This window comes from Dromiciops gliroides, chromosome 5 (assembly GCF_019393635.1).
Source record: "Dromiciops gliroides isolate mDroGli1 chromosome 5, mDroGli1.pri, whole genome shotgun sequence".
Taxonomy (NCBI): Eukaryota; Metazoa; Chordata; class Mammalia; order Microbiotheria; family Microbiotheriidae; genus Dromiciops; species Dromiciops gliroides.
The window spans coordinates 287,941,903-287,969,757 of NC_057865.1; the positions used below are offsets into that span (position 1 = coordinate 287,941,903).

Here is a 27,855-nt window from a genome sequence, read left to right on the forward strand (position 1 = left end):
AGTGAAGGGGATGGCTACTGGGAGACTCATGTGAAAAAGAATTGCAAAGTCAGCATGTGGCAACAATGCAACATGACACCTACTTGTTTATACATACATACACACATGTACACACACATGCACTTTTTGCTTCTCCTTCCAGTCATTATGTAACCCTTAGCAATCTGGTGAATTCATTTTTTTCTCAGTAGTCTTGACATCTCTGTAGTTGTTGATTCTGTTAATACTCAATCGATAGAATGCTCTCCCCTGCCTTGGTTTCAAGGACACCATTACTTCCTGTTTTTTCTACTTCTCTGACACTTCCTAAAACCGTCATCCATCTCCCACCCCCTAACAGTGGATAGCCCAAAGGTTTTATCCTGATCCTTCTTCCCTAAGCTCTTTCCCCTCTGTCTTAGTGATCTCACCTCTCAGGAGTTCAATTATGATCTCTATTCATATTTCCCCCAACTCTATATATTCAGTCCTAACTGTTGAAGTGGATAGAGTGAGGGGCCTGGAGTCAATTATATTCATCTTCCTGAGTTCAAATATAGCCTCAGACACTTACTAGCTGCATGACCCTGTGCAAGTCACTTCACCCTATTTGCATCAGTTTCCTCATCTGTAAAATGAGTTGGAGAAGGAAATGGTAAACCATTCCAGTATCTCTGACAAGAAAACCCCAAATGGGTTCACAAAGAGTCAGACACAATTGAAATGACTGAATAACAACAAATCTCTCTCCTGAATTCCAACCCCTATTGCCAATGGCTTGATGACACTCTCCTGCTTCTCAGTCACCTGCTGGCCAGTAGATAATATCTCTTTTCAAGGATGAGTCCAAGCTCTTCTCCACCTAGATGTTGCATTGATATATCAAACAAAACATTTCATAAAGTGAACTCATTTTCTTCAGGGCCATAACTAGGACTCTTTCATCTCTAGGTAAGCAGTGCAAACTCTGACTGGGTCAAGTGATATTAAAGCACATGATTTTCAGGGATTATACACCTTGGTGGGCATCTCAGGACAGTTCAGGGTACTGAAAGGAGATCACTGCAAGGGTGGTTGGGAGAAATGCTCACCATCTGATAGCTTTTTTGTGGGGCAATGAGGATTAAGTGACTTACCCAGGGTCACACAGCTAGTAAGAGTTAAGAGTCTGAAGCTAGATTTGAAATCAGGTCCTCCTGAATCCAGGGCCAGTACTTTATCCACTCATCTGATAGCTTTTTGTTTTAACTAATTCTTGCTAAGTCGGTGCTAAGATCTATTATTTCTACATTGCTGAAGATCAGTAAGTGCTATTAGAACCCCTAAATTCAGTGCCCTTTTAATTCAGCACCCTGGGAACTAAGCCCTAATTGCCCTACCCTAATTCCAGCTCTGATTTGCTCTGCCATCCTAAGCTCACCTCTCCTTTAAAGATCATTATTTCTATTGAATACATTACCATCTTTGCAGTCATGGCATTCTTTACTACTCCTCATCCTCTGTTTCCAATGTATTTCCAAGTCTTCTCAGATTTATTCTGCATAATTCAATTAATCAGGTGTTTACTTTGAGCTTACAGGGCCAAACATCTCCCTCCTCCTTTCTACTCACAAGACTCCTGCCCTTCTTAATACCCTCATCCTCTTGTCTCTACTCTTCTAATAGTCACAGTGCTCTCAGGCTCAAACACTTAATGGCTGCTGTTTCCTCTTGGATGGCATACAGACTTCTTTCTCTGACCTTGAAAGTGCTCTACAATCCAGCCCTAACTTTCCTTTCTAGATTTCATTCCATGTCACTCACTGTCACTTATTCTGTGATTCAGCCAAACTGTTCTCTGAACTTGGCATTCCGTGTCCCATTCCTGTGCCTCTGAATGGGCCTTCTCTTAGCCTGGGATGCATTTCCTCTTCACTCTTACCTCTTAGAATCCTCCTCTTTCTTCAAGGCTCTGCCCTGGCAGCACCTCCTACAGGAAGCCTGATTGCTCCAGTAACTAGTGCTCTCTCCCCACTCCAGTGATCTTCTATTTGCCTCTTTGTGTGCACAGTCTAGCCCCTCCCTCTCCCCCCAGTAGAATATAATCTCCTTGTGGGGGGGAAGCAATTTCATTTTTGTCTTTATATTTTCCAGCACCTAGCACAGTACCAACACATAGTAGGTACTTAAGTGTTTGTTGCATTAAATTGTAGACAAAGAGAGGCAGTTTTATGCTCAACACAGGGGGGAAGGGATCTTCCTAACAATTAGGGCCATCCAAAAGTGGGGAAGAATGTTTGGGGAAAGTGGTGATCTCTCCATCACTGTGGAATCTTTGCTTGGAGGCTCCATGACCAGTTGGAGGGCATATGGCCGAAGACAGACCTTTTCTTTTTTTCTTTTTTTTTTTTTTAGTGAGGCAATTGGGGTTAAGTGACTTGCCCAGGGTCACACAGCTAATAAGTGTTAAGTGTCTGAGGCCGGATTTGAACTCAGGTACTCCTGACTCCAGGGCCGGTGCTCTATCCACTGGGCCACCTAGCTGCCCCAAGCCACCTAGCTGCCCCCAGACCTTTTCACTGATGGAATGGACTGCAAGTTTTCGGACATCTCTTCCAATTTCTCTGAAATTCTCTGTTTTGTGGCTACTTCACCTAATGGATAAATTGATCTCTCTGGCTGTTCCAGAGACTGGTCGATCTCTGGCTGTTTTAACCTGTGGCTGTGATGGATCTTTGCTTCTGGCTCTCCGTTACCATCTTGAGAGGCCCCTCCCCCACTTCTTTCTATCCTTGAGTCTGACACTCCTCATGGAAGCTTGGTGACTTCACCTCCCATCAAGGATGGGATAGATGGATTCCAAGTTGTGACAGAAGATTACAGGAAAAAATGACATTGTCCCCTTACTCCATAGGGGCTCCCCCTATTCCTCTTACTGGCCACCATCCTACAAAGGCAGAGGAAAAGGATGGAGGAACTTATGAACAATCACATGTGGGCTAGGCTCCGGTTACTGTGGAGAGGGACTTGGGCTTTAAGAGCTGAACTAGAAAGAGGTCATTATCTCCTGTGACCAAAAAACCCCAAATCCAACCTGGAATCAGGACAGCTAAGCTGTGGGAACTAGATGGTAGCAATCAATACCTCTAATGAGGGCACCAGTGTTTTGCCTGTGCTGAGGCTGCCTGCAGTAGATGAAAACAGAAACCCAAAATATCTGGGCTGGTGTTTATTCATCTGTCCCTGTATTGTGGCTTCAGATATAGTCTCAATGTGAGGTGGGTGAAGTTTAGTTCCTGGAATTTGGTTTTATATGCTTATATTTCAGCAGTGAAGTTCTGTTCTAGAGATTTGGTTTTCCTGGGTTGCTTCCCCAGGTGTTTGAATTGTTTATGTCCCTGGGGAAGTCATATGTGTCAGGCTCTGTTATGAGCTACCTGAGGTCTTGGGAACAGAAAATACCTAATGTTTTGGGGGACGATGAATTTGTGTTGTAAGCTCAGTAGGCCACTCATCACATTGTTTTGGGGAAACCTTTGCTTGTGTGTGCCTATTTCAGAAGTCAAGGGATCTTGACCTTCCTGGTCAATGTGACAGCAACAGGGAGCATCAATGTCTATTGGTATGATGGGGTTCTTTCTAAGTGTTAAGACTTCTCATCTGCCTCTTTCTGGTTTGTGTGCACCTGTGTCCTACATTGAGTGTAGGCCCCTGGAGGACAGGGACTGTCTTCTCTTGCCTCCTCTGTGGTACTGAGGACAGGTGACCAGTCAAAAGCCATAGGTTGATTAAGAAGAGGTGAGGTTTTCTATAGTAGTGGAGGTTGTAGCATCATCAGAAGGGAGCCAGTCTCAATGAAAACTAATAAGTAGTAAAAATGCAGAATGAAAAAAATCCAGGTTGAGGAGATGTGAGAATTATCACACGGATAATTCTGGAGGGCACGGGCAGGATTGCTTTGTAACATAGCTGGGCTAAGGTTTAGGAGGATGTGATGAAAATAAGAAGGAAACAATAGGAGATGGTTTTCTCCTGAGGTGCTTGTGATTTATCAGTACAGAGTACAATGAGAAACAGAAGAAGCACTAGGGGTAACCTATGACCTATAACTTTTGCTCCTGTGGTTAGGAGGCTAATGTGGTCATGATAGTTGGGGTGGGCAGGTTGTAGATGGTGATGCCCTCACCTAGTTGTTGGGTCTGGTTTTTGTCCCAGCATGTTGGGGGCGGCTGTTCCTTTTTCAGTATTTCCTGTGGAGGAGGAAGTGACTGGTTGGCTGCTTATCACCTCTAGGATAAAGGTGTTTAACCTTTTTGATACAACTGGCCCTTTTCTTGAAAGAATGCTTTTAAAGGAATAGAATAAAATACGCAAGATAATAAAAGAAATCATTTCTCCTGAAAAAAAAAAGAAGAGGCAAGACAGATAATCCTTTAGAGCTAAAAGCACATTCTCAAAGGAATTCTGGAATGTGTCCCAAGAAGTGTGGATGGTTGTGTCAAAATCTAATAGCAACAGGGGCAGCTAGGTGGCATAGTGGATAAAGCACCGGCCTTGAATTCAGGAGGACCTGAGTTCAAATCCAGCCTCAGACACTTGATACTTACTAGCTGTGTGATCCTGGGCAAGTCACTTAGCCCTCATTGCCCTGCAAAAAAATATCAAATAGCAACAAAAACCGTGTCTTCTGTTCTTACTAGCTCTGTGACCCTGGAGGTGACTTAATCTCTCTGGGTCTTGGCTTCTTCATCTGAAATACGAGGATGATAATAATACTGCAATACCCCAAGAATGGGAAATGGGCAAAGTGCTGAGTTTGCAAACTCATTGTCATTGTGCACAATGACCATTTATGTGAGCACGGACAGGTCACCTCCCCCTTCTGAGCCTCAGTTTACCATTTTGTAAAGGCAGTTCGGATCAGGTGAGCTCTGAGGTCACCTCACCCTTCTGGGCCTCAGTTTACCATTTTGTAAAGGCAGTTCGGATCAGGTGAGCTCTGAGGTCACCTCCCCTTCTGAGCCTCAGTTTACCATTTTGTAAAGGCAGTTTGGATCAGGTGAGCTCTGAGGTCACCTCCCCCTTCTGGGCCTCAGTTTACCATTTTGTAAAGGCAGTTCGGATCAGGTGAGCTCTGAGGTCACCTCCCCCTTCTGGGCCTCAGTTTACCATTTTGTAAAGGCAGTTCGGATCAGGTGAGCTCTGAGGTCACCTCCAGCTCTAACATTCTCTTGGGTCAGATTTTGAGCTGGAAGGTCCTTGGAGGCCGTAAGTCCAACCCTTTTATTTGACAGATGAGAAGACTGAGACACAGGGAGGTGAAGGAACTGACTGAAGGTCCAATAAGAATTCGAACCCATGTCTTTTGATTCCAAATCTAGAGGTCCTTCCACTTTACCACGGGCTCGGATGAGATCTAAGATTTATTTCAGATGAACATCCTTAAGTGAGGAGATGAGGCTCACGGTCCCAATTTGCCACTCACAACTCTGTGACCTTGAGAAATCACTTCACCTTTTTGTGCCTCAGTTTACTCACCTGTAAAATTGGGATAGCCCATTTATACTATTTACCCTGCAGGGGTGTTGTGAGGGCCAAATAAGACAGGATCTTGCAAAGCCTGAGTTGTTTTGATGGTGAGTCTTGCCTTTCCCAGACCACCCCTCACCATCCACCCTCACCCCCCAAACCCTTCCCTCTCCAAACCCTATGTCAAGCAAGAGAGGTCTGGCTCATCAGAGTATCAGGAGTCAGGTGGATTTGACCTTTATTGTTTCTACCAGCGTTTTCCAGAGTAGTGATAGAGTTACAGGGCTGCAGGGAACAGTTGGAGTAAAAAATAGCATAAATAAAAAGGAGAGAAACCAAGGAGGTCGGCAGGAGGCGACTGGAATCCGGTTGTTCAGGGGCAGTCGAAGGGCCTGGGGCGGTCAGAGCCGTTTATGATTCAGCCACCATACTTGTGAATTCTGCAAGAAGCAACAAGGACAGACAGTGGGGAGCGGGCGGAGGTGAGATGAGGGGAAATTAATCTGAGGAACCTTGGTGGGGCGGGAGGAGGCAGGGCAGGGCAGGCGGTGAGGTCCTAGCCCCCTGAAGCAAACTGCACTGGGATACTGCTGCCCCTGGCTCCATCCTGGAGGCCACAGCTCTGGTAGGCTCCTGTCTGCTTCAAAACAACAGCAACACCCAAACAAACTAAACCAAAAAACCAAAAAACCAAACTGGGGAGGGGGGAAGGGGTCATTCCCAAGCATCATGTCAAACCTTCAGGTCCAGCTCAGGAATTGTTCTAGTGACATGGGGAAACAGCACTGGGTTGGGAGTCAGAAGAACTGAGTGCAGATACCAATTCTACTTCTTCGTGCCTGTGTGACCTTGGGCAAATAACTTAACCTCTCTGAGATTGTTTTGAGGGGGTTGGACTGAAGGGTCTCTGAGGTCCTTTTGAGCTAGAGCTGTTAATGATCCACTGATAAACCTGGGCTCTGTTGCATACGACCCCTGTGACCTCAGGTGGGTCCTGCAAAATGAGGGGGTTGGACTAGCAGGACTGATCTCTTCCAGCTCTAGATGGTACAATGGATAGAGCAGTGGGTCTTGAGTCAGGAAGACTCATGTTTGAAGACTCAAGTCTGGCCTCAGACACTTACTAGCTGTGTGATTGTGGGCAAGTCACAACCCTATTTGCCTCAGTTTCCTCATCTCTACAATGAGCTGGAGAAGGAAATGGCAAACAACTCCAGTATCTCAGCCCAGAAAACCTCAAATGGGGCCCTGAAGGGTCAGACACGACTGGACAACAAACATGATTCTTTAACAAATCTTAGTTCTGCCGCTTACAATCCGTGTAACTGTGGGCAAATTAGTTCACCAATCTGGGTGGGTCTCCATTTTCTCATCTACAAAATGAAAGGGTTGTGCTAGGTAGTCTATGGGGGCGTATCTAGTGTTTAGTCTGGAATGATGGAAAGCATTCTGGTATGGGCCAGGAGACCTTGCTTTTAACCACTAACTACTGTGTGACCTTGGGAAGATGGTTTGACATCTTTCAATCAGTTTCCCCATTTGCAACATGAGGAGTTTGATCCTGGTGAGCTCTGAGCTCTCTTCTCCCCTTTGCAACTCCACAGCCCCCCTCCTCCAGAAAGCCATCCTTGACCATTCTGTACCTTGTGCCCTCTCTCTCCTCTGGGTGCATAGCAATGATCGCCTGTCCCGTTCACTTGGCACGTAGCAGACATCTGCTGCATCATGACGTCTCTGATACTGTCGTGTTGCCTGGCCTTTTAACTCTTAACTTGCTATTTGATTTTTCCTGCATTTACTTCATGACTCCCAAGTCAGATTACACATTCCTTGAGGGCAAAGACCAGGCCTTATATTTCTTTGCCTTCTTCCCAGTGCCTGGCACAGGCTGGGCACCCACTGGCATCCAATTAATGCACTGATTAATGGAACCCTCTTGCCAACTCTGTTTTCCCCTGAGCTTCTCTTTCTTCCTAACTCAAGTCCACTACACTGCACAGTCATTCCGAGCCTGAAGTTAAGGGCTGAGGGCTGGAGGGGACCTTTGAGGGCATCGAGTTTCCCTTTTCATTTATTTCAGATGAGGTAACTGGGATCTATAGAGGCAAGGTCACACAGGGAGTAAAAGGCATAGGTAGGATTCAAACCCGGGTCCTCTATCCCTAGAGCCAACACACTTTGTACCATACTCCCCTGACGCTGTCCCCATTCTCTCCCAGGTCTGCTCTAAGATCACCAATGACTTCCCAATCACCAAATCCATTGGCCTTAAAAATCTGCTCATCCTTCTTAAGCCCTCTGCAGCATCTGCCATTGGTGATTCCCTTCCCCCTTTCGTCCTTTCTGGGTCCCTCCCTTGGTTTCAGAGACATCATACTTCATAGTCCTCTCCTCTCTCTAATCCCTCCTTCTATGACCTGAAATGGCTCTGAGTCTCTTCCCCACTCTCTTAAGGTGAGTTTCTCTTTTTCGGTCTCTTCCCTTTCGTGCTCCTCCCCCGCAGCAATGTCATCCCCTCCCATTTGTGCATCCGTATGCATGTCAGGTCTAACCATTGTGACCTCATTAGTATGGGCAAGTTGGACTTCTCTTGGCCTAAATTTCCTCATCTGTAAAGTGAAGAGGTTGAACTAGTTGGGTCCTGAGGGCTTTTCCATATCTCCATCTGTGATCATATATGATAGTGGGCAAATCACTTTTCTCTCTCTCTCTGGACCTCAGTTTCCTCAAGTGTAAAATGAAAAACTCAGACGAGATGGCCTATGAGGGGATGTCCTTTCTAGCTCTGGGCCTCTGATCTTTTCAACTTTGATTCCATGATTCCTTTTTTTTTTTTTTTTGGTGGGGCAATGGGGGTTAAGTGACTTGTCCAGGGTCACACAGCTAGTAAGTATTAAGTGTCTGAGGCTGGCTTTGAACTCGAGTCCTCCTGAATCTAGGGCCAGTGCTTTATCTACTGCGCCACCTAGCTGCCCCGCATGATTCCTTTCTGAGCCTTAGTTTTCCTTGTCTGTAGAATGAAAGGGTTGGATTAGTCTCTGGAGGGTCTCCGGAGTCCCTCCCAGGTCCGAGCCCTCTCATCTCCTAATGTTTTCCTCAATGCAGTCCATAACTCTTAGCCAAACTGAAGCAATCACCGTTCCCTTATCCACCCTACTTCCACTTCCTACCTCCATACCTTTGATCACATTTTTCCCTTTATCTTCTCACCTCCTCTCCATCTGCTGACATGCCCCTTATGCTTGAAAACCTTACTCAAATGGCACCTCCTCCAGGAAGCCTTTGTTGTCTGCTGTGCGCATTGGCAACATACATTCATCCCTCCCATCACATTTCATTTGGAAGGCCAGGTTAGCATTCCCTTTGGAACTGATGGAATGTATCTCAATGTCCTTTATAGCATATGTAAATGTAGGCTATGTTACTGTCTATCCTGGGACATTTAGCCACATTTTTTCTCCAATAGAATATAACCTATTTGAAGGCAGGTGCAATTTTACTTTATATATCTTCCTAATACCTAGCACAATGCCTAGCATATAGTAGGTGCTTAATAAATGCTTATTGAGGGGCAGCTAGGTGGTACAGTGGATAAAGCACTGGCCCTGGATTCAGGAAGACCTGAGTTCAACACTTGGCACTTACTAGCTGTGTGACCCTGGGCAAGTCACTTAACCCTCATTGCCCCACAAAAAAAAAATGCTTATTGAGTGTGGTAGAGTGGAACTATTACTGATTCTCAGGTCTGAGGACCTGGATTCCAATCACAGATCTCATCCTTCCTATCTGTATGACCTCATTTGATTTCCCTGGATCACAGTTTCTTCAACTGAAAAATAAGAGGTTTGATCTAAATAAGCTTCAGAGATCTTTGGAAGCTCAACATTTTATGATCCTATAACTCAAATTGGATTGACTTCTAGAATGCATTTGTGTATTGTTTTGTGTGATTGTCCTTGGTATACAAATCAAATCCCTTTCCCTGAGGGTCAGGACCTAGCACAATGGGCTACATGAGGGAGACCTTGCTGAATTGAATTGAAGCTTCTACTATGTCCAAGGCACTGTCTTCAGAACTGTACACACACACACATATATTGTTTCTGACTCTTGTGACACCATTTGGGATTTTCTTGGCAAAGATATAGATGAACTTAATAAGCCAGTATTGCACTGAATTGCTTTGAATTGAATAGTCCCTGCCTTCAAGAAGCTTACAATCATTATCTTGGGGATTTCTCATCATGGAGTCTCCAGAGGCCAGAATGAGATTGAGTGGGTGGAAATTATGGTTACAGTGATCGTTTCTTCCCCAAATCTTTTCCAGGATAAATACTCCCCAGTTCATTTAACCAATTTACATGAATTATAGGTCCAAGACAGGCTGTCCCACTCATACTCTATTGGACATACTCTTATTTCTCATTGCTGGTCCTAGAATGTGGTGTCCTGAACTGATCACAGTATTCTAGACATAGCCTGGGCAGGGCAGAGAGCAGGGCTGAGGGTGGGGTGGGGGGTGGAGTAGGGGAACTATCACACCCCTACTTCTTTTTTGGCAGGTCAGTGAGGGTTAAATGACTTGCCCAAGGTCACACAGCTAGTGAGTGTCAAGTATCTGAGGCCGGATTTGAACTCAGGTCCTCCTGAATCCAGGGTTCGTGCTTTATCCCCTTTGCCACCTAGCTGCCCTCCACAACCCCACTTCTAATGCAAAATTTCTGCTGATGTAACCTTAAAAAGAATCCATACTTTTTGGTTCCCATATTGTACTCCTGACTTACACTGAAGTTCTATTTCACTCAACTCATTCGACTTTGTTTTCACACAGCTATGTTTCCCCCATTCTATACTGATATAATTGTGGGGTTTTTTTTACCTAAGCACACAACTTTACATTTATCCCTTTAAAATCTCATTGTTTTATATTCATCCCATTATCCCAGGCTGTCGAAATCCTTTTGGATTCTGATTGTGTCCTCCAACACATAAACTAGCCCATCAAGCTTTGTGCTATAGAACAAGACCAAGGCAAGAGTCTTGTGGCACATCAGTGGATAGCTCCCTTCAGGTCAACAAGAATCTATTAGTCACCAATCTCTAGGCACAAGCAAGTAGGTTTTCTTGGGGAATTGATGGATTCGTCTAAGGAAACAGACAAAGAATTCTTCCTCTCTAGAAACAGACAGTGAGTAGCTGGCCATTAGATAATATCCTCTTTTCAAGAAACCGGGCTACAGTTGAGCAGAATATTCAGAATACACAGACAAGGCTAATGTCAAAGGAAAGTAAGGTCTTGGTAGATGTCAGCTGGATCTGAGTGGAGTTGATAGGGAGGTTGACAATGTTTTGCCTTTTTCTGCATTCAATGAATGTTAGTAGTAGCTCCCTATAGCCTATAGGATCAAATAAGGCTCCTCAGTTTGGCATTTAGACCTCTGCACAACCTAGCCTCAACCTATCTTTCTAGGCCAATTGCCTGTTACTCCCCTTCACACACTCTACAATCCAGCCAAACTGTCCTTCCTGAGGTTTCTCATATTCAATACTCCATTGCCTGCCTCATGGATATCCCATTGGAAGAATGCTCTCCCTTCTGCCTCTTAGATCCCCTACTTCCTTTCAAGATTCAGCTCAGCCACCACATTCCACCATGAAAACATTCACATACTTTTTGTCCCCTCAAATATCTCTGTAATTATTTTCTTTTAATTAATTTTTTTAAATTTTGGTGACTTGCCCAGGGTCACACAGCTAGTAAGTGTCAAGTGTCTGAGGCCAGATTTGAACTCAGGTCCTCCTGACTCCAAGGGCTGGCGCTGTATCCACTGAGACACCTAGCTGCCCCTCTGTAATTACTTTCTATGTGTTTTATACAAGGCGGCTAGAACTAGAACCATAATGGGACAAGTGCTGGGCTTGGGGTCAGGAAGCCCCCAATTCAAATCTTGCTTCAGATCCTACTGTGTGATGCTGGGCAAGTCACTTAACTTGATTTTCTCATCTGGAAAATTAAGTGGTTGGTCTCTAAGGTCTCGTCCAGCTGAGATCAAATGAGAAAATATTAGTAAATGCTCATTCCCTTCCCTTTCCTTCTATGAGTATGTGTTGTCTTCCCCCATAGATTGTAAGCTGCTTAAGGCAAGGACCTGTTTCTGTTTTGTCTTGTATCTTCCAGTGCCGAGCAAAGTACCTGGCCCAGAGTAGTGAGTAAGCATTTATTAAGGACCTACTGTGTGCCAGTAAGTGTGCTCAGCATTGATAATATAGTAGGACCTGATTGCTTTAAACACTTATTGATTGATTGATAGGTTGATAGAAAGATGCTCAGTACTAGATTCAGAAAACATTCAGGCCCAGTGTTGTGACTCTGGTCAAATCCCTCTGAATCTCAGTTGATTTATCTATCAAATGGGATGAATAGGAATGCCTGTAGGTCAAATCCCTCGAATCTCAGTTGACTTATCTATCAAATGGGATGAATAGGAATGCCTGTAGGTCAAATCCCTCGGAATCTCAGTCGATTTATCTATCAAATGGGATGAATAGGAATGCCTGTAGGCCCTACCTCTCCGAGGTGTAGGAGGACCAAGCAAACTAACCTGGATAAGTTTCTGAAAGCCCCTAGAGCCAAATGCATGCTGGGTACTGGTGGGAAGTTAAAGAATGGCCTTTGAATGGGATCTAGATTTGACTTCAGGATTAGCTTGGTAGCCCTGCGCAAATCACTTCAATTCTGAGCCTCAGCTTCTTGTTCCGTAAAATGAAGACTGTAATAGACCCACTTCTTACTTTCAGGCCTCCCTTCTTTGAGGAATCTTGATGAAGGCACCGAGGTGACTGAGCCCAGAAAGGGAAAGTGACTCCTGGAGGTCCAGAAAGTGTAAGTGCTTTGCCCAGGCCAGAGTTTAAGCTAATGACCATTCCTCTGAGTCTCAAGGAAGTCCAGGCAGCCTAAACAGAGGGAGGAGGGCCTGGGTTCACTTCTTCTCTTGGATACCTGAGCAAGTCACTTCACCTTAACTTCACCTGATCAATGGGGATCACAACATCATCGCTTTCCCAGGGCTGTTGTAAGGATAAAACAAAGGGGGAACATGCCTCAGACCATACTCTAAGCCACTGTGTCACAGGTGAATGACCAAATTGCATCTCGGGAGGGAACTTCCTTCCTGAGAGAGTTCCTTCTGTGGCTGAAGTCACAGGTCGGAATCTATCCATCTCATAGGTTGTAGGGTGGATGGATGGATGGATGGTTATGGGGAACAATCCTTTCATTTTCTAGAAAATGGAGGCTTGGGGATACCCCCATATCACACAGGTAACGTGTGAGTCCTGACTCATTCCAACCAAGGTCTACTGGCTCCAGCTGGGAAAATGTTTATGAAACTGATGTTTTGCATAAAATATTAGAATGTAATTTGCTGATATACAAATATCCTGCTGTTTAATGTTTTATTGCAATATGCAGTGCCAGTATATTATGGTGGGGTTTTTTTTTTGGGGGGGGGGATTTCTGATCTCTGTGATTTCTTTGGTGGAGGAAACCCCTTTGACCAATGCAAGTGAGCTTTTCTGTAGCTAAAAGTGTTGGGGGATTGCCAGAAGGCATGAGAAGTTAGGTGACTTGCCCAGGATCATACTAGCAGACTTGAACCCAGGTCTTCCTGACTCTGAAACTGGCTTAATTCACCATCGTTAGCTGTCTCTCTGGCGAGATGCACAGAACCAGTATTATATATGGTGATCAGTCTATACTGTTATAGGCTGCGGGCAAGTCTTCCTTCAGGGAAATTGACTAAGCAATTAGCCATCCCCTAGAATAAACCCGAGAACCATTGTCTGTGCTCTTTCTGGTTGTGGGAGAAGGCCTGGAGACTTCTCCCTTCCTAGAACCTCTTCCCCAAACCCTCATCCTTTCAATCAATAAAGGCCCTGAAGGAAGGAGGAGGGTGGAGGAGGAGGAAGAGGAGGAGTAGGGGGAGGGGAGAGTGGGAGGGGGAGAAGGAAAAGGAGGAGGAAGAGGTGGAGGAGAAAGTGGTGGAGGAGGAGGTGGAGGAGAGAAAGGAGGAAGAGGACAAAGAAGAGGACAGGAAGGAGGAGGAGGAGGGGGAGGAGGAAGGGGAGGAGGAGGAGGAGGAGGAGGGGGGAGGAGGAGGATCACAAGACTGTCTTCCGCTGTCCCTCAGGAAGCTGAAATGAGCCTAATTTTATGTGTCCTCCTGTGAATCTCTTTGCAGATCTGACAAATGTAGACACCACTGACAGGCGGATTAGCTGAAAGTGAGGGCTTGGCACTTAAAAGCAGATGGGCCTTTGAGTAAGAGGTTGGGGAAGTGCCCATTCTCTCAGTTCACCTCTTCATCTGAGTCCCCAGATCCCAGGATCACTCAGGCTAGCTAGTCCCACGTCCTGATCTTATAAAGGATGTGGAGACTGAGGCCCCAGTGACTTGTCCAGAGCTGTGATTCATGGGCAGAAGCGTTATGCCGCCTTTCTATACTATTTCCCACAAAAAGCTGAAGCATTTATATGAGTAGAATATAATACATTATTTTTGGCATTAGAAGACCCTAGTGCGAGTCCCTTCTCCTCTCAGCCTCAGTTTCTTTGTTGATAAGGAGATTGCACAAAGCTGGAAATCACAGATTACATTTAGAGCTGGAAGTTCACCTGGTCCAAACCTCTCATTATACAGATAAGGGAAGTGAGATTCAGGTCAAATGTTTTCTTCAAGGTCACACAGCTTGTAGAAGAAAGCACTGGCTCTAAAATGAAATCCCACCTCAGACACTTTTAACCTTTGTGACCTTAAGCAAAGATACCCATACCTCACTTTCATCATCTATAAAATGAGAGGCCTCTGAAGTACCCTCTGGCTCTGAAGCTACATTCCTATGACATTCCGACTCTAAATCGGGTAATTTTCCCACAACAGCCTGATGGAAACGTGGGTTGGAGGAGTTAGTTCTGCCATTTTGTAGACTGGTGACTAGAAGCATTGGACTTTGGAGTCAGGAAGACCTGGGTGCAAATGAGCTTCTTTTTTCTCATCTGCCAAATGAGGGGACTGGACTAGATTCCACTGAGGATTCTTCCAACTCAAAATCCATGATCCAACGTAACCCCTTTTCTGCATTAAGGCCATTTCTTTGTGTTCAGTCATCCATGGCCACAATCACCAATTGTGCCAGCATCCTACTAAAAACCTTTATGCATTGGATGGGGAGAATCGGGTCACCCCTTAGCTGTTCACCGAGTGATCCTGGGTAAGTCACTAAACAGCCCTGAGCCTCAGTTTCCTCCTCTGTCAAATGAGGATAATTATAGCCCCTTCCTCCCAGGATGGCAATGAAGATCAAATCAAGCACATGGGAAGCCCTTGCAAACTTTAAAGTGCTTTATAAATACTAGCTATGATTTTTGGATTACTTCTACATTCCATGATTACCACTACAAGAAAAGTCCTTTGTAAACCACAGAAAACTACAGAAAGGGGAGCACTTCCTCCTCTTAGGGGCAGTGGTGTACAATGGTTAGAGCACTTGACTTGGAATGATGGTTAATCTGGGTTCACGTCCACCCTTACTATTTTCTAGCTGTGTGACCCTGGGAAAGTCAGTTTCCTTTTCTGCATGTAAATTTCCTCATCTGTAAAATGGGGCCAGGATTATTCATAGAATCCCAACCTGGTTGTGAGGCTAAAAATGAGTGGGTGCGTGATGTTTAAATGTCAGTTAGCAAATGAGGACTGTTCCAGAGAAGCAGAGAACACATCTACCTAAGACAGTGGCAGGATCAACATAATTACAACAGCAATGCCAGTCCTCCGTCACCAGCTCTGGCTTCCGATAGGACAAAACTGAGCCTCCCTGTGCCCTGAGACTCCATTAGCTTAATTTGGAAGGGGTGGGGGTGGGGGGAAGCAATAAAGAAAGTGAAAGTTCCTTCATTCGTCCTAACCTCGGTTACTTTTTAACCATAGGCTAGTTACATAATGACATCTTCCTCCGCTCCCTGGGCAGCAGCTTATCTGGTGCAAAGACAAGATGTTTTGAACGAAAGTCCACTTGGGAATATGAATAAGCCACCGGCTCTGTGCTTAAGCCATTAATAACTCTCCAATTTAGACTCTGCCTCAGTGGAAGGCATGAAGGAGTCAGGGGATCTGAATTCTGGCCTCACTTCTGGTTTGGCTGTGTGACCTTGGAGCAATTCTTTGACTTTGCTGTGTCTCCATATTCTTATCTGCCAAATGGGTATAAGAATCCCAGCCCCTGACCACCTCCCTGAATGACTGTGAGCCTATGAAAGAAGAGGCATCAGGGCACTCTGAAAAGAACTCAATCCAGAGTCAAGGGACAACGACCTGAATCCTGTTTTGACCACTCATTACCTGTGTGACCTCAAACAAATCACTTGGTCTCCTTGGGCCCACATGTCTTACTATATAGACAAGTGGCTGTACTAGATCAAGGTTCTTAGCCTGGGGTCCATGGACCCTCTACCCTGTGGATAGATTTCAGGGGATCCATGAATTTAGAAGGGGAAAAAATAACATCTTTACTTTCACTGACCTCTAACTGGAATGTAATATTTCTTTCAATTATTTAAAAGCATGATTTTTAAAAGTGGTCCAGAGGCTTCATCATACTGACTAGCAAAGCAGGCCAAGACACAAAGATCCTGTATGAACTCTCTCTCTCTCTCTCTCTCTCTCTCTCTCTCTCTCTCTCTCTCTCTCTCTCTCTCTCTCTCTCTCTCTCTCTCTCTCTCTCTGTGTCTGTCTCTGCCTCTCTGTCTCTCTCTGTCTGTCTCTCTCATATTTTATAACAAACAAAGCATTATCATCTTGCTATTTATCATAGAGCCCAAGGATTCAGCTACTACCTACAGTCACACGGATTTCCTTCCTCACCCCTCTCTCAGAATCTCAGTGTTGCAAGGGCCCTCAGAGATCCCCTTATCCAAGTCTCATTGAGCTGTGTTTATAATGATCTATGAGTGGATAGAGTGTTGGACCTAGAGTCAAGAAGAACTAAATTCCAATCCAACCTCAGATACTTACTAGCTGTATGATCCCAGGCAAGTCACTTAACCTCCATTTGGCTCAGTTTCCTCAACTGTAAAATGGGAATATTAAGAGCACCTCCCTGATTGAAGACTAAATGAGATCATTGTAAAGTGCTTCGCACAGTTCCTGATGTGTGCTAGGTGTTATTATTATCCTGGAAATGAATGTCTTTATATAGACTGTTAAAGTGGGGAAGGACCTTAGTAATCATTTGGTTCAGCCCCCTCCTTTTGTAGATTTCTGAGAGATGTGGAAACTGAGGCCTAGAGACAGTCATAAAGTAATAGGATCTATCTTACAAGGGGTCTTCAAGCAGAAACTGGATGACCCCTTGTTGGAGGAGAAAAGAGAGACAGAGACAGAGAGTCAGACAGAGACAGAGAGAGATAGAGACAGATGACAGACAGACAGAGAAGGCTTTCTTTCTCAGATACATATAGGTTCAGAGAGCTTCTCAAGTCTGGTCCAACTTTGAGATTCTGGGATTCTGGGCTTAGGACCCTTATGTGAAAATATATAGGGTGCTAGGGGCAGCTAGGTGGCACAGTGGATGGAGTGCCAGCCCTGTATTCAGGAGAACCAGCCTCAGACACTTGACACTTACTAGCTGTGTGACCCTGGGCAAGTCACTTAACCCCAATTGCCTCACCAAAAAAAAAGGGGGGAAGAAAAAGAAAATATATAGGGTGCTGCCCAACAATGGAGGATGCTACATGCCTGAAACCATTGAGTGCCACCAATTTTAGGGGTTAAAATACTGAACTGGGTACTGTGATGCCAGCCTTAGAACACAAAATGTGGAAAGGACCTGAGAACATAGAATGTCAGAGCTAGGAGAGACCTTAGAACATATAATTTTTGAGCTTGAAGGGCCCTTATAATTTGTTAGAGCCAAAGAGATCCTAAAACAACTTGGAGGGACCTTAAAATGCAAAATTGGAATGGACCTTAGAACAGAGAGCGTTAGACTTGGAGGAAAGGGAGGGGCCTTAGAACATTGAATGCTTACAGTGGTGAATGTTAAGAGCTAGAAAGTGCTTTAGAGATTTCTAGTCCAACCTCCAGGCTTTAGGGAGGAGAAAACTCAGGTCCAGAGAGATGGAAAGACTTTTCCAAGGTCACAAAGCTAATTAGCAATCAAATCAGGATTTGAATCTGGTTCTCTTGCCTCCAATTCTCCTTTTTCCCCCTACAGAGTCCTACCTCCAAAATAATGGGCCAAATTCCCTCTCTATATCTATCTCAATTTCTTCTTCCCCTAAACACCTGCATGCCCAGTCTTGACCTGCCTCCCAGAATAGGCTGTGGGAATTCACTGCTAAGGCATGTCTATAAATGACTTTCAGTTTTCTGAAAATGATCACTAAATAGAAATGAGCCCCTAATTTATAAGTATAATGTATTTGTAGGAGGTGGGGTTTTGGAGAACCAAATAGCATCATGGATACTTTTTGTGGGCCAATGTGGTCAGCCCCGTCCTCTTGATGGAGAAGCTGGGTCATGGATTGGAGAGAGGAGGGGCACCACCTGTCCAAGGTCACAACCTGAGCTAGTGAGCATCAGAGTGGGAGATGCTAATTACTTTGCTGCTTAACTAGCTTTATACCTGGTAGATCATTTGTACAATCATTGAACGTTGGAGCTGAATGGGGCCTTAGAGGCCAGTTAAGTCTAAAACCCTGAAGTTATAGATGAAGATGCTGAAGGGGCCTTAGGGTTGCTTTCTTTCCTTTCACCTCAGGGACCAGAGCCGGTTAGTAGGGGAAGATGGCTTTGAACCTAGGCTTCCAGACTCCCAGTTCACTGCTCTCTCCTTTCCATTCAGTTGCTTCCTAAATGAGGAATATTTCTCAAGGGCACTGACACAAATACAAAAAGATGAAACCTTGTTCCTCTCAAGGAGGCCTGATGGATATCAGCTCTAGAAGCAGGAAGAACATCAGAGGCCGTCTTGTCCAACCATCTCATTTTATGGATGAGGAAACTGAAGCGAAGAGCGGCTAAGTAGTTTAGGAATATAGGGCAACAGATTTAGTGCTAACCATTGAGTTTAATTCATCATTTTACAGAGGATGAAACTGAGTCACAGAGTAATTAACTGGCTTGCCTGAGGTCACACAACTCAGGGCACAAGTAGTAGAGTCAGGATTTGAACTCAGGGCTGCTGATTGCAAATTCAGCATTCTTTTCCTCCTACTATCCTGACCTGAAGCATGTTCTCAAGCTCCCAGGGTCTTCTAGAGAACGTGAGTCCTCTTGAAAACCAAGGTAAAAATGGAGCCAGGGTCATAGGAGCTGTGAGGGATACCAGAGCTCACTTAGATCAATGCCGATGTTTTATAGAGGAGGAAACTGAGGCCTAGAGAGAGTAAGGGACTTGCCCAAGCTCCCCTTGCAGAGCTGGAAATGTCTCCATCTTCTGGTCTACTCACAGCAGTTTGGAAGTTGAGGGAGGACAGCCTGAGGGGAAGCAGCAGGGTATGGTTGAAAGAAGACTTAACTGGGAATGAAAAGACCTGGATGCTAATCTTCATGCTACCACTTTCTAGCTTTGGAATTGGGGGCAGATCACTTCCTTTCATCCGGGCCTCAGTTTCCCCCTCTAAAGAGGAGAGGTTTGGACCAAATGATCCCCGAGGCCCCTCCCAGCTCTCCCATTCTGTGTTCCTCTGATAGGGATATTTGATTCATTCTCCTGAGCAGCTGCAGAAGGCAGAATTTCACCCTGGTCACCAAATGATTAATGAGTCTTTAGTATCAAAGCATAGGACAGGGAGGGGGGTGGGGAATGGACTGAGCACTTGTTCTGTGTTCTCTCAGGCAGTACACAGAAACCACTCATGCCCAGTCAACCATTCCAGCTTTCTCAAGCACTACTGATTAGCCCAAATGGACTACCTATAAAAGAGGGGGAAAGTGTGACATGGACAGAGCTTGGGTCACAGGAGGAACTGGGATGCCGGGGCTGGATCTGTTTTTGTGGCAGCCTAGACCAGTGGGAAGGGAACTTTGTCACCCAAATAATAAAACAGGGGACACTAAACCTGAGGCTTTCCCTTGGGGCTAGTTCCCCTACTTGAGATCATAGGTTGCACAATGAAAGGGAACTTAGATGTCATCAAGCTCAGACTCCTCATTTGACAGATGAGGAAACTGAGGCACACAGAGATAAGTAACTTGTCCCAAATCACACAACTAGTAAACCTTGATGCTTCTTTACTTTAATTCTGCTATTGGGGGAAAGAGGGCACACCCACTGTGGAATCCGGAGTGGAGAGGTACTATTATTGGCCACTCCAAAATCAAGCTTGGACACTAAAGCCAAGCTAGGCTTTCTCTCCCAGAAATAGTTAGGATAAAGAGACAGAAAAAGGGGTAACAAAGGGAGGCAGAACAGTGTGAGGGGCAGACAAGTTGGGAGTTAGGAGACAGGGGTTCAAAAGCTCCTGAGTTTATATCTGTGCTCTTATTCTTAGTAGCCATGTGACCGTGGGAATTCACTTAACCAGTCTGAACCTTATTTGTCTTTAAACTGTGGATAATAATTCATGACTTATCCAGTGGAGTTGTTGTGAGGTTTGTGTAGGTGGGACCTCAGAAGCCATATAATCCAATCTTCTTATATTACAGATGGGGAAACTGAGGCCAGAGAGGGGAAGTAACTTGCCCAAGGTCACAGAGCTTGGTCAAAGAGTTAGACCAGGTCTCAGTTTCAGGCCATCTGACTGTAAGATGCTTTTCCACCCATGGCACTCCTCCCTGCTTTTGTGGGGAAGGGGGTATCTCTGCTTTCTCTGATCTCTGGGCAACAAGAAAACCTGCCCTTTGGGTTGAGAATTCCGCTTTGGGGACCTCCACTCCTTCCCCAATGGACAGCAGACACTTAAAGAGGACCAGGGTGTGCTCTGTGCCCAGCACCTTCGTCACTACCCACCTTCAGCCCCAATTTTGCCATCACCGTCCTTATCTCCAGCAGCCAGGAGTGCCTTGGTTTCCTTGTCAGACAGGTCTCGGCCATCTGGTGTAAAGCCCTTCAGGATGAATCTAAAGTGAAAAGGCAGAGAAGAAGAAGGGTCAGGCTGAGGTGGTCTTGGCCCTAAGTCTGCATGCCAGACAGACTGAAGGGCATGGGGGAAGGATGACCCAGACTTTAGTCCTGCTTCTGCAGTTAATTCCCTGGGTAAGTCATTTCCTTTCTCTGATCTTCCATTTGCTCCTCTTCTAAATGAGAGACTTAGTAGCATCCAAGGTTCTCTGTTGTCTCTAGCAGAAACTACAGATCCCTTTGTTTGGCACTCACAGCCCTACGTGGTCTGGCTCTGGCTTCTCTTTCTAGGCTAATTACACATTGTTCCCCCATGCTCCAGCCAAACTGCCCTCCCTGAAGTGTCCCACATCCCACCTTAGTGCCTCTGTACAGGTTGTTCCCCTAGGTCTAAAACCCTCTCCTTCCTTGCTTTTGCCTCCTAGAGTCTCTAGCTCTCTCTAAGGCTCAGTTTGAGCATTCACTTTTCCAAAAAGCTGACCCCTCTCCCCAGTAACAATTGGCAAAATGTATATGTGTTTTCCTCCAGTCAAATGTAAACTCCTTGAGGGCAGGGTCTATATACCTTTGTACCCCCATCACCTTTCACAGTACTTGGCACATAGTAATTGCTTAATCAATGCGATTGGTTATATTGAAATGCATTTATCAAGATATATTTTTAAAAGAACCCTCAAGTTCACAGAGTATGGGTTAGGATGCTTTGCTTAGATGTCTGAATGTATGAGTGAGGAGATCTGGGTTCAGTTCCCAGCACTGTTCCTTCCTAGCTGGGTGACCTTGCACAGGGCATTTTACCTCTAAGGGCCTCTCTTCCATGTGTCATTCATAAAATGAAGACCAAATAAACTCTGAGTCTCCACCTAGCTCCGATTGATGGTGGTGGTCAGAATAGGGCCAAAGGGTTTGAAGGGGTCTTAGTTGACTCCCCTCATTTTATATGTGAAGAGACCAAGGCACAGAGAAAATGTGTGACTTGCCCAAGGTCATCCAGCTAGCAAGTGGCAAGGCTAGGATTCAAACCGAGGAGCTTTGGTGAGGAAGGGGTGGGGTGCGGGGGGTGCTACTAACACAGTGAAACTGCTGTGGAACTCAAGGGATATTTTCCTGTCCCTCAAACTCTCTTGAGGAAGAGCCGAGCTCTCAGAAGTGTTTAATTATTGAACAACATCATCCCATTAGAAATATTAAATGCCTCCAACTTAACCCAGTTAGTCCTGCCCTCTTCCAATGACCCTAGCCTTCCCTGAAACCAAAGGGAGAGGAAACATTTGTCTTCCAGCCCATTAGGTCTGGCTCTCTCAGTAGCTGTGGGCTGATTATTGCCAGAGAAGTGTGCAGATGGAGGCAGCCAGGCCCATCTTTGATGGGCGCCTCTGGCCAGGAAGCAGCCCTCCCCCCCATGCCCCCCACCATGCCCCCCACCTCCCTTTAGAAGCCTCCCATCCCTGGGGAAGGAGGGTGGGGGTGGGGCAGGCTGGCTCACTTGAGCTCATCCTCCTCGATGAAGCCACTCTTGTCCTTATCCAGGATGTGGAACACTTTCTCCACATCCTGTTTGTTCTTCTTCTTCAACCCCACCATCTCGAAGAACTTCTTGTGGTTGAAGGACTCAGCAGCTGCGGGAAGCAGGGCAGTTAATCAGGATGGGAGGCAGGAGACATATGGTGTTCTGTAGCAGGCAGTGTCTCCTAGCCCAGGAAATGGGGACTGCTCTCTGAAGGGCGCCCTACATGGATGGGGAAGTGCGAGGGGGAGGGAATCTGAACTAAAAGGGGACCTGGAGACTTTTTGCCTCCAGAATCTCAGTTGAATGAAATATTGGGGGAGGGGGATGCAGGTGAGATCATAGGACCATAGATTGAGAATTGAAAAGAACCTTAGAGGTCATCTGGTCTCATGCCCCTCATCTTCAGCTCAAGAGAAGTGAAATGACTTCCCCAAGGTTAGGTTACACAGCTAGTAAGTGGCAGGAACAGGATTTGAACCCAGGTCCTCTGAATCTGAATCCAGGGAGCTTTGGGGGGTGTGGTGGACAGAGCTAAGACTTCTTAGTTTGCTTCCTATTGTGGAGTGAGGAAAATAGGCACAGAGAGGGCAAGCAAGTCTCTCAAGGTCAAACAGTGAGGGTAGAAGATGGTGCTGAGAAGGGAGAGAGCTGGAGTTTCTTAGCACCCCATCCTGAGCCCAGTTGCAGTCCTGGCTGTCCTAGGCTCCCACAGGGCTTCTTAGAAAGCACCAGAAAAATCAGGGTAGCCACAATTATGTGATCAGAGAGTTAGACAGGAGAAGGTTGGAGAGCAGTTTCCCCAAAACCTCAGGGCAAGGGTGCCCAGCATCTGGACCTGGTCTTCACCTCTGGGTGGGCATAGAGCTGGACTGGGTGACTTAGAGACAAGGTTTGGGGGTCCTGGGAGAAAGTTGGTGGGGGGGGGGTTCTGAACTGAATGAGGGACAAGGTTCAAGCATCTTGGCCAGAGCTTCCCATACTGAGGGAACTTAGGAAGAGAAAGAGGGGGACAGGCATGGAGAGCCCCTTACCCGGTTTTCATCCTCTTTTTGGACCAAAAGTTGCTGCTGTGAGAGTAGCCCTGAACAGTTTATGTCTTAGCTGAGCTCAGAGCGCCAGTACGTTTGGGAAGGTCACCTCCCTAGTGGCCAATCTTGGACATCCCAGGGGAGAGGGGACCCTGGGACGGGGTGCAAGAGATGAACCCCGAAGTACTCTGTGCATTTGGGAGATGAGGGAACCCGGCTCAGGAAAGGAGAGGCTATCTGGAACTGAAAGCTGAGGTGAAGGAAAGGGGTGCATGGTGAAAAAAGAGGAGAGAATAGTACTCCTTCAGTTAGTTGCCAGACAGAAAGGGCTCAGGTTCCTGACTGGACACTGTCTCCTCCATGTAACTTGGGTGGAGGTGAGAATTCGCAGCATCCACTTAGCTCCCGCATCTGGGCTGAATCCCTCCTGGGATGTGGCCAGTGTTTAGCTTTGATCCCGGCGCCCCCCTCCATCCCTTTCAGGTCCCCACCCTTTCCCCTGGAGCAGGGTCGCTCCGGACTCCTGGCCAAGCTAGACTGGCCACTCACTAGGGCATGAGCACGCACCCGGGGCTGTTCCTCCAGAGTGCGGGGAAGTTTCTGAGCACGGGAAGCTCGCCGCAGACAGGACCCGTGGAGATGCCCAACGCGCTCCCGGGGACGCCTGGGTCCTCCTTGTCCCGGAGACTACTGCGTCCTCCGGTCCCCTTACCAAACTCCTGTGCTCGGGCACGCAGCCCAGGTCCCTTCCATCTCCGGGCTGCGTGGGCGAGGATGCTCGGGATGCTGGGGCTGGGGCAGAGGGCTGCCGAGGGCAGGAGATGGGGCACGGGGGAAAGGCGATGGGGTGGGGAGGGATAGGACAGGGAGGGGTGGGGAAGAAGCGGCTCACCTGCAAAGGCTGCCACCGCCTTCTTAATATCCTCTCCGCTGAGCAAGTCTGTGATCGACATGCTGCCGGTGTGGGTCGGAGCGGGCTAGGCGAGCAAGTACGAACAGATTAAAAAGTGCCTCTCTCAGCGTTCCTGCTCATATGACCAGCGCTGCAATGCTGCGCCGGGGCCGCGCGCCGGGGAGGGCTAGGGCGAGAGGCTGGCACCGGGCCAGGCTCGCTCCAAGGCCCAGCCCTGGGGCGTCGAGGAGGTGTGTGTGTGTGTGTGTGTGGGCAACCCTGGCCCTTTGAGGCCTCTTTGAGGGGCTGGGGGGAACATGGGCGCGCACACCAGGAGCGGCTTGGTCAAGGGCACGGAGGTGGTGCTGCACTGGATCGGCTGGAGCAGACCACCCTGCTCCCCCACCCAAACCGTCCCGAGGGCGCCTTGTCCCTGGGCTCAGTGGGCAGAGAGGGCGCCAAGACTGCAGCAAGTCCCCCCTCCCAGCCCGCATTAGCCCCCCTTCTCTCAACTCCCTTACTTCCAGTCCCTTTCCCCTTGGCCAGGACGGGAGCCCGAGCCGGATCCTGGAAATGAGACCATCCTGCCTGCACCCCTGGGCGGCTCCTTGCCCCTTGCCCCTTGCCCTGCCCGGCTCTATTCTGCCTGCCTTGGGCCTCTTCAAGAATCCGCAGGGCCCCCGCGGCTTCCAGTCCCAAGACCCCCCAAGACTCAAAAAAGAGACTTGCTGCTGCTTCTGAGGGATAGGGAGGGATGAAGGTTCGGACACCCCTCTTAAAGCTTTTTGATACCTTTGTAGCCTGTCTTTGCACCTTTAACATTCATCAGGGGACAAATTTGGAGGCTTTTCTTTTTTTCTTTTTTAACCTGAAGATACTGTCTTTTCTTTACCCCTCCTGTGTCAGGATCCACACTCAGGCAGTCAGGGGCAGTAGATTGCTCCAAGCCTCCCCCCTTAAACTCCTTTACACAGTCAGGGAGTTTAATTCACCATAGGAGACTGTTTCCCCAATTCCTTTGGACCCCAGTGGGGGTATAGCAAGCTGAACTTGAGTCTTAGGACCTCAGTTGGAAAAACTGCCTCTTCCAATGATTCCTGTGTGACCTTGGACAAGTCACTCACTTTTCCTCAGTTTCATCTGCAAAGTTAGGTGGTTGAACTAGATGACCTCTGAGGTCCCTTTCAACATTAGATTTATGCCCCTAATCACTTCCTAGAGAGCCAAAGGCTTCCCCTCCCCTTGCTGCCTACAACAAGTATGGCGGTGGTGGGAATGGGACTTAAAACTGGAATAAAATTAGGAAGTTGTCCAGGACAAATCCCTTTTTACATATAAGGAAATGGAGGCTCAGAGAGATCATGGGATGATAGGATTGAGTACTAAAGGAAACAGAGCTCATCCAGTGCAGTCCCAGCCTTTTATTGCCGAGAAAACTGAAGTTCAAAGAGATCATAAGATTTGGAGATAGAAGGGAAGGCCAATCATTGGCCCTGAGCTTATGTAGCTGCAATTCAACCCTGTTTCCCCCCCTGGGCTGTGCCTCCTCTACTTCTCTAGCTTGTGGGCAGGCAGGGCCCTTCCCCCAATCTGGGGGGAAACAGGACAAGGAAGCTCATGTGGAGAAAGGGAAGACGGGTTCCCTGCAGATCGCAGCACTTTGGGACCACAATACCCCCTAGAAAAGAGCTGTCCTTTCAAGCTGGTGGAGGGCATCCCCCTGATTCATGGACCTATTCCTCCCCTCAATCTATGGAATGACATTAGGTCCAAAGAGAGATGGTCTTCTACCTCCTCGTCCCATTGCTCCTGCGGGTGGTGGGAGCTGGGTTCCCTTTCCCCCTAACCTAAGGAAAAGACTTGGGTCCTAGTCTGTTCTCTGCTGCCAACACCCTTTGTGACCCACTCAGTCAAGTCTTGCCCTTTTAAGGGCCTCAGTTTCCTCATTAGAAAAATGTGGAGATTGGACTAGATGATTTCTCAAACTCATTCCAGCTCCCACCACAGTTCTCCTGACTTCAGGGCCTTTCTGGTGAGTGCTGAACCTCTGGGTAACATCAGAGATCCCAAGGGACGTTCACACACCTTCCAGCATATGTAGAGGAGGTACCATACTGTACCAGAGAGTGTACTAGCCTTAGATTCAGGGAAAGCTGGGTTGGATTCAAATCCTACCACCTGTAAAATGATGGGGAGGGGGGTGGATGGCTTCTAAAATCCCTTCCATCAAAAACAAAATCCCTTCCATCTCCAAGATTTTACCATCCTTTCCCTGACTCATCCTTGGGGGATGAGGTGGGGGGGGGGGGAAGGGGAAGGGCCAAGGAAGCCCAGGAGTTGATAAAAGGGGAAGGGGTGGGTTGGTTGACTGAGATCTTAAGTTCCTTGTGCTTCTCCCTCTTGCTGGCCCTGTCCCTTCCCCTGTGCCAGTGCTCTGGAGCACTGGAGAGCTGCCCTGAACTGGGAACCTTAGCAAGTCTGCCTGTCAGCCATGCTCTAGGTGAGTCAGCCCCTTTGAACCCTCCCAGCCCAGCCAGCTGGCATGGATAGGGCACAGGCTGAAGCTTTTGACCTGATATCCCCTGGCATCCTGCCTTTCCCCTGAATTCTGCAGTCGTAGCTGCTACCAAGCCTCTTCCACCCTCCTTCTCTGGACCCACAGAGAATCTGAGCCAGAGAGGGAGGGGAGGGGTCACCTACCTGCTCCATCCCCACTTCTGCTTAACCCCCTCCTCACCCATGTAGGCCTATCTATCTCTGTCACCACTTAGAATCAAAGAATGTCACAGCAGGAAAAGAGTACCTCAGAGACCGTCTCGTACAACCCTCTTACTTTTCAGAAAAGGAAACTGAGACCCCAGAGATGAAGTAGCTTCTGGGGGCCCTCCCAACAAGTCGACAACAGAGCCATGAGTATACCACCCCCATCTTCAGACTCCCACACTAGCTCTTATTCCACACCACCATAAAGTTTATTTGGAGCTCAAGACAGTCCTGCAGAGCTTGTGGAGGGCCAAAGGGGAGGGATGAGAAGAGAAAGTTGGAGGGTGAGGTTCTCCTCAGTTCCTTACACCCACTGCCGCCCTTTCTCGAGCTTCTAGCAAACTTCATCCCCCAAAATCTCAGGTCCACATCAGTCCAAACAGCCTACTGGGTAGGAGCCTCCCTCATCCCTCTTCTTTTCCTTCTCTTTCCATGTGGCTCACCACTCTCTGGGGCTCTGTGCTTTTTCTCTCCATATATCCTCTCAGGACACCCCATTGCTTAGGCACCTGTTGGAGCTGCCCATAGAACTACAGAAGGCAAGAAATCATTGAAATCATCTCCATCTGGCTCCACTACCCCCTTTCACGTTATAGGCGAGGAAGCAAACTCCCTGCCCCTTCACAAGTTAGCAGAACCCAGATTAGATCCCAAGTTGCCCTGACACCCAACCAGCTTCCTTCCCACTATATCACATGGTTCCTTTCACCTCTCCTTTTTCCTGTCTTTTTCCTTAGGCTTATTGAGCCCAGAGTCCCTTCTGCTCCATTTGTCATCTAGATGAGTCTAGATAAAGGGACACTCCCTTATTCTCCCAATCCAAGTTCCCCATCCTCCAGGATCCTCCCCCTCCCTTCTTCAATAGCTTCCTCCAGTCTCTGGTGGCTGTTCCAACTCACCTTGAATTTAGGTGGGGGCACAAGCTGACCCAAGGCACTGAGAGGATAAGAGAGAGGAGGTGATCAAGGGAAGCTAAGCCCCAAGGCAGGATTTCTTCCTATATAGACTCCTGGGGTCCAGCTATTTTGGGCAAGTGGTTCTCCCTCTCTTCTTGCC

General features: G+C 47.2%; 1 protein-coding gene across 1 annotated transcript; it reads right to left on the minus strand.

Annotated features, from left to right (window-relative positions):
- Positions 1 to 5,699: 5,699 nt before the first annotated feature.
- On the minus strand, positions 5,700 to 27,855 carry PVALB (parvalbumin). Its single transcript, XM_043964947.1, has 5 exons — positions 27,699 to 27,855; positions 24,037 to 24,121; positions 22,093 to 22,225; positions 20,496 to 20,605; positions 5,700 to 5,927 (listed from the first exon to the last, which is right to left on the minus strand). Exons 2-5 carry the CDS (start codon positions 24,095 to 24,097, stop codon positions 5,899 to 5,901), a joined length of 333 nt encoding a protein of 110 aa, XP_043820882.1. The 5' UTR covers positions 24,098 to 24,121; positions 27,699 to 27,855; the 3' UTR covers positions 5,700 to 5,898.

What these genes read in the sequence shown, in the direction of transcription:
- PVALB (XM_043964947.1), bottom strand. Translation starts at nt 24,097, where the DNA reads ATGTCGATCACAGACTTGCTCAGCGGAGAGGATATTAAGAAGGCGGTG. An exon ending in GGCGGTGGCAGCCTTTGCAG is followed by an intron (nt 22,226 to 24,036) that starts GTGAGCCGCTTC and finishes TGCTTCCCGCAG; the next exon opens with CTGCTGAGTCCTTCAACCAC. An exon ending in TGGCAAAATTGGGGCTGAAG is followed by an intron (nt 5,928 to 20,495) that starts GTGGGTAGTGAC and finishes TGCTTCTTGCAG; the next exon opens with AATTCACAAGTATGGTGGCT.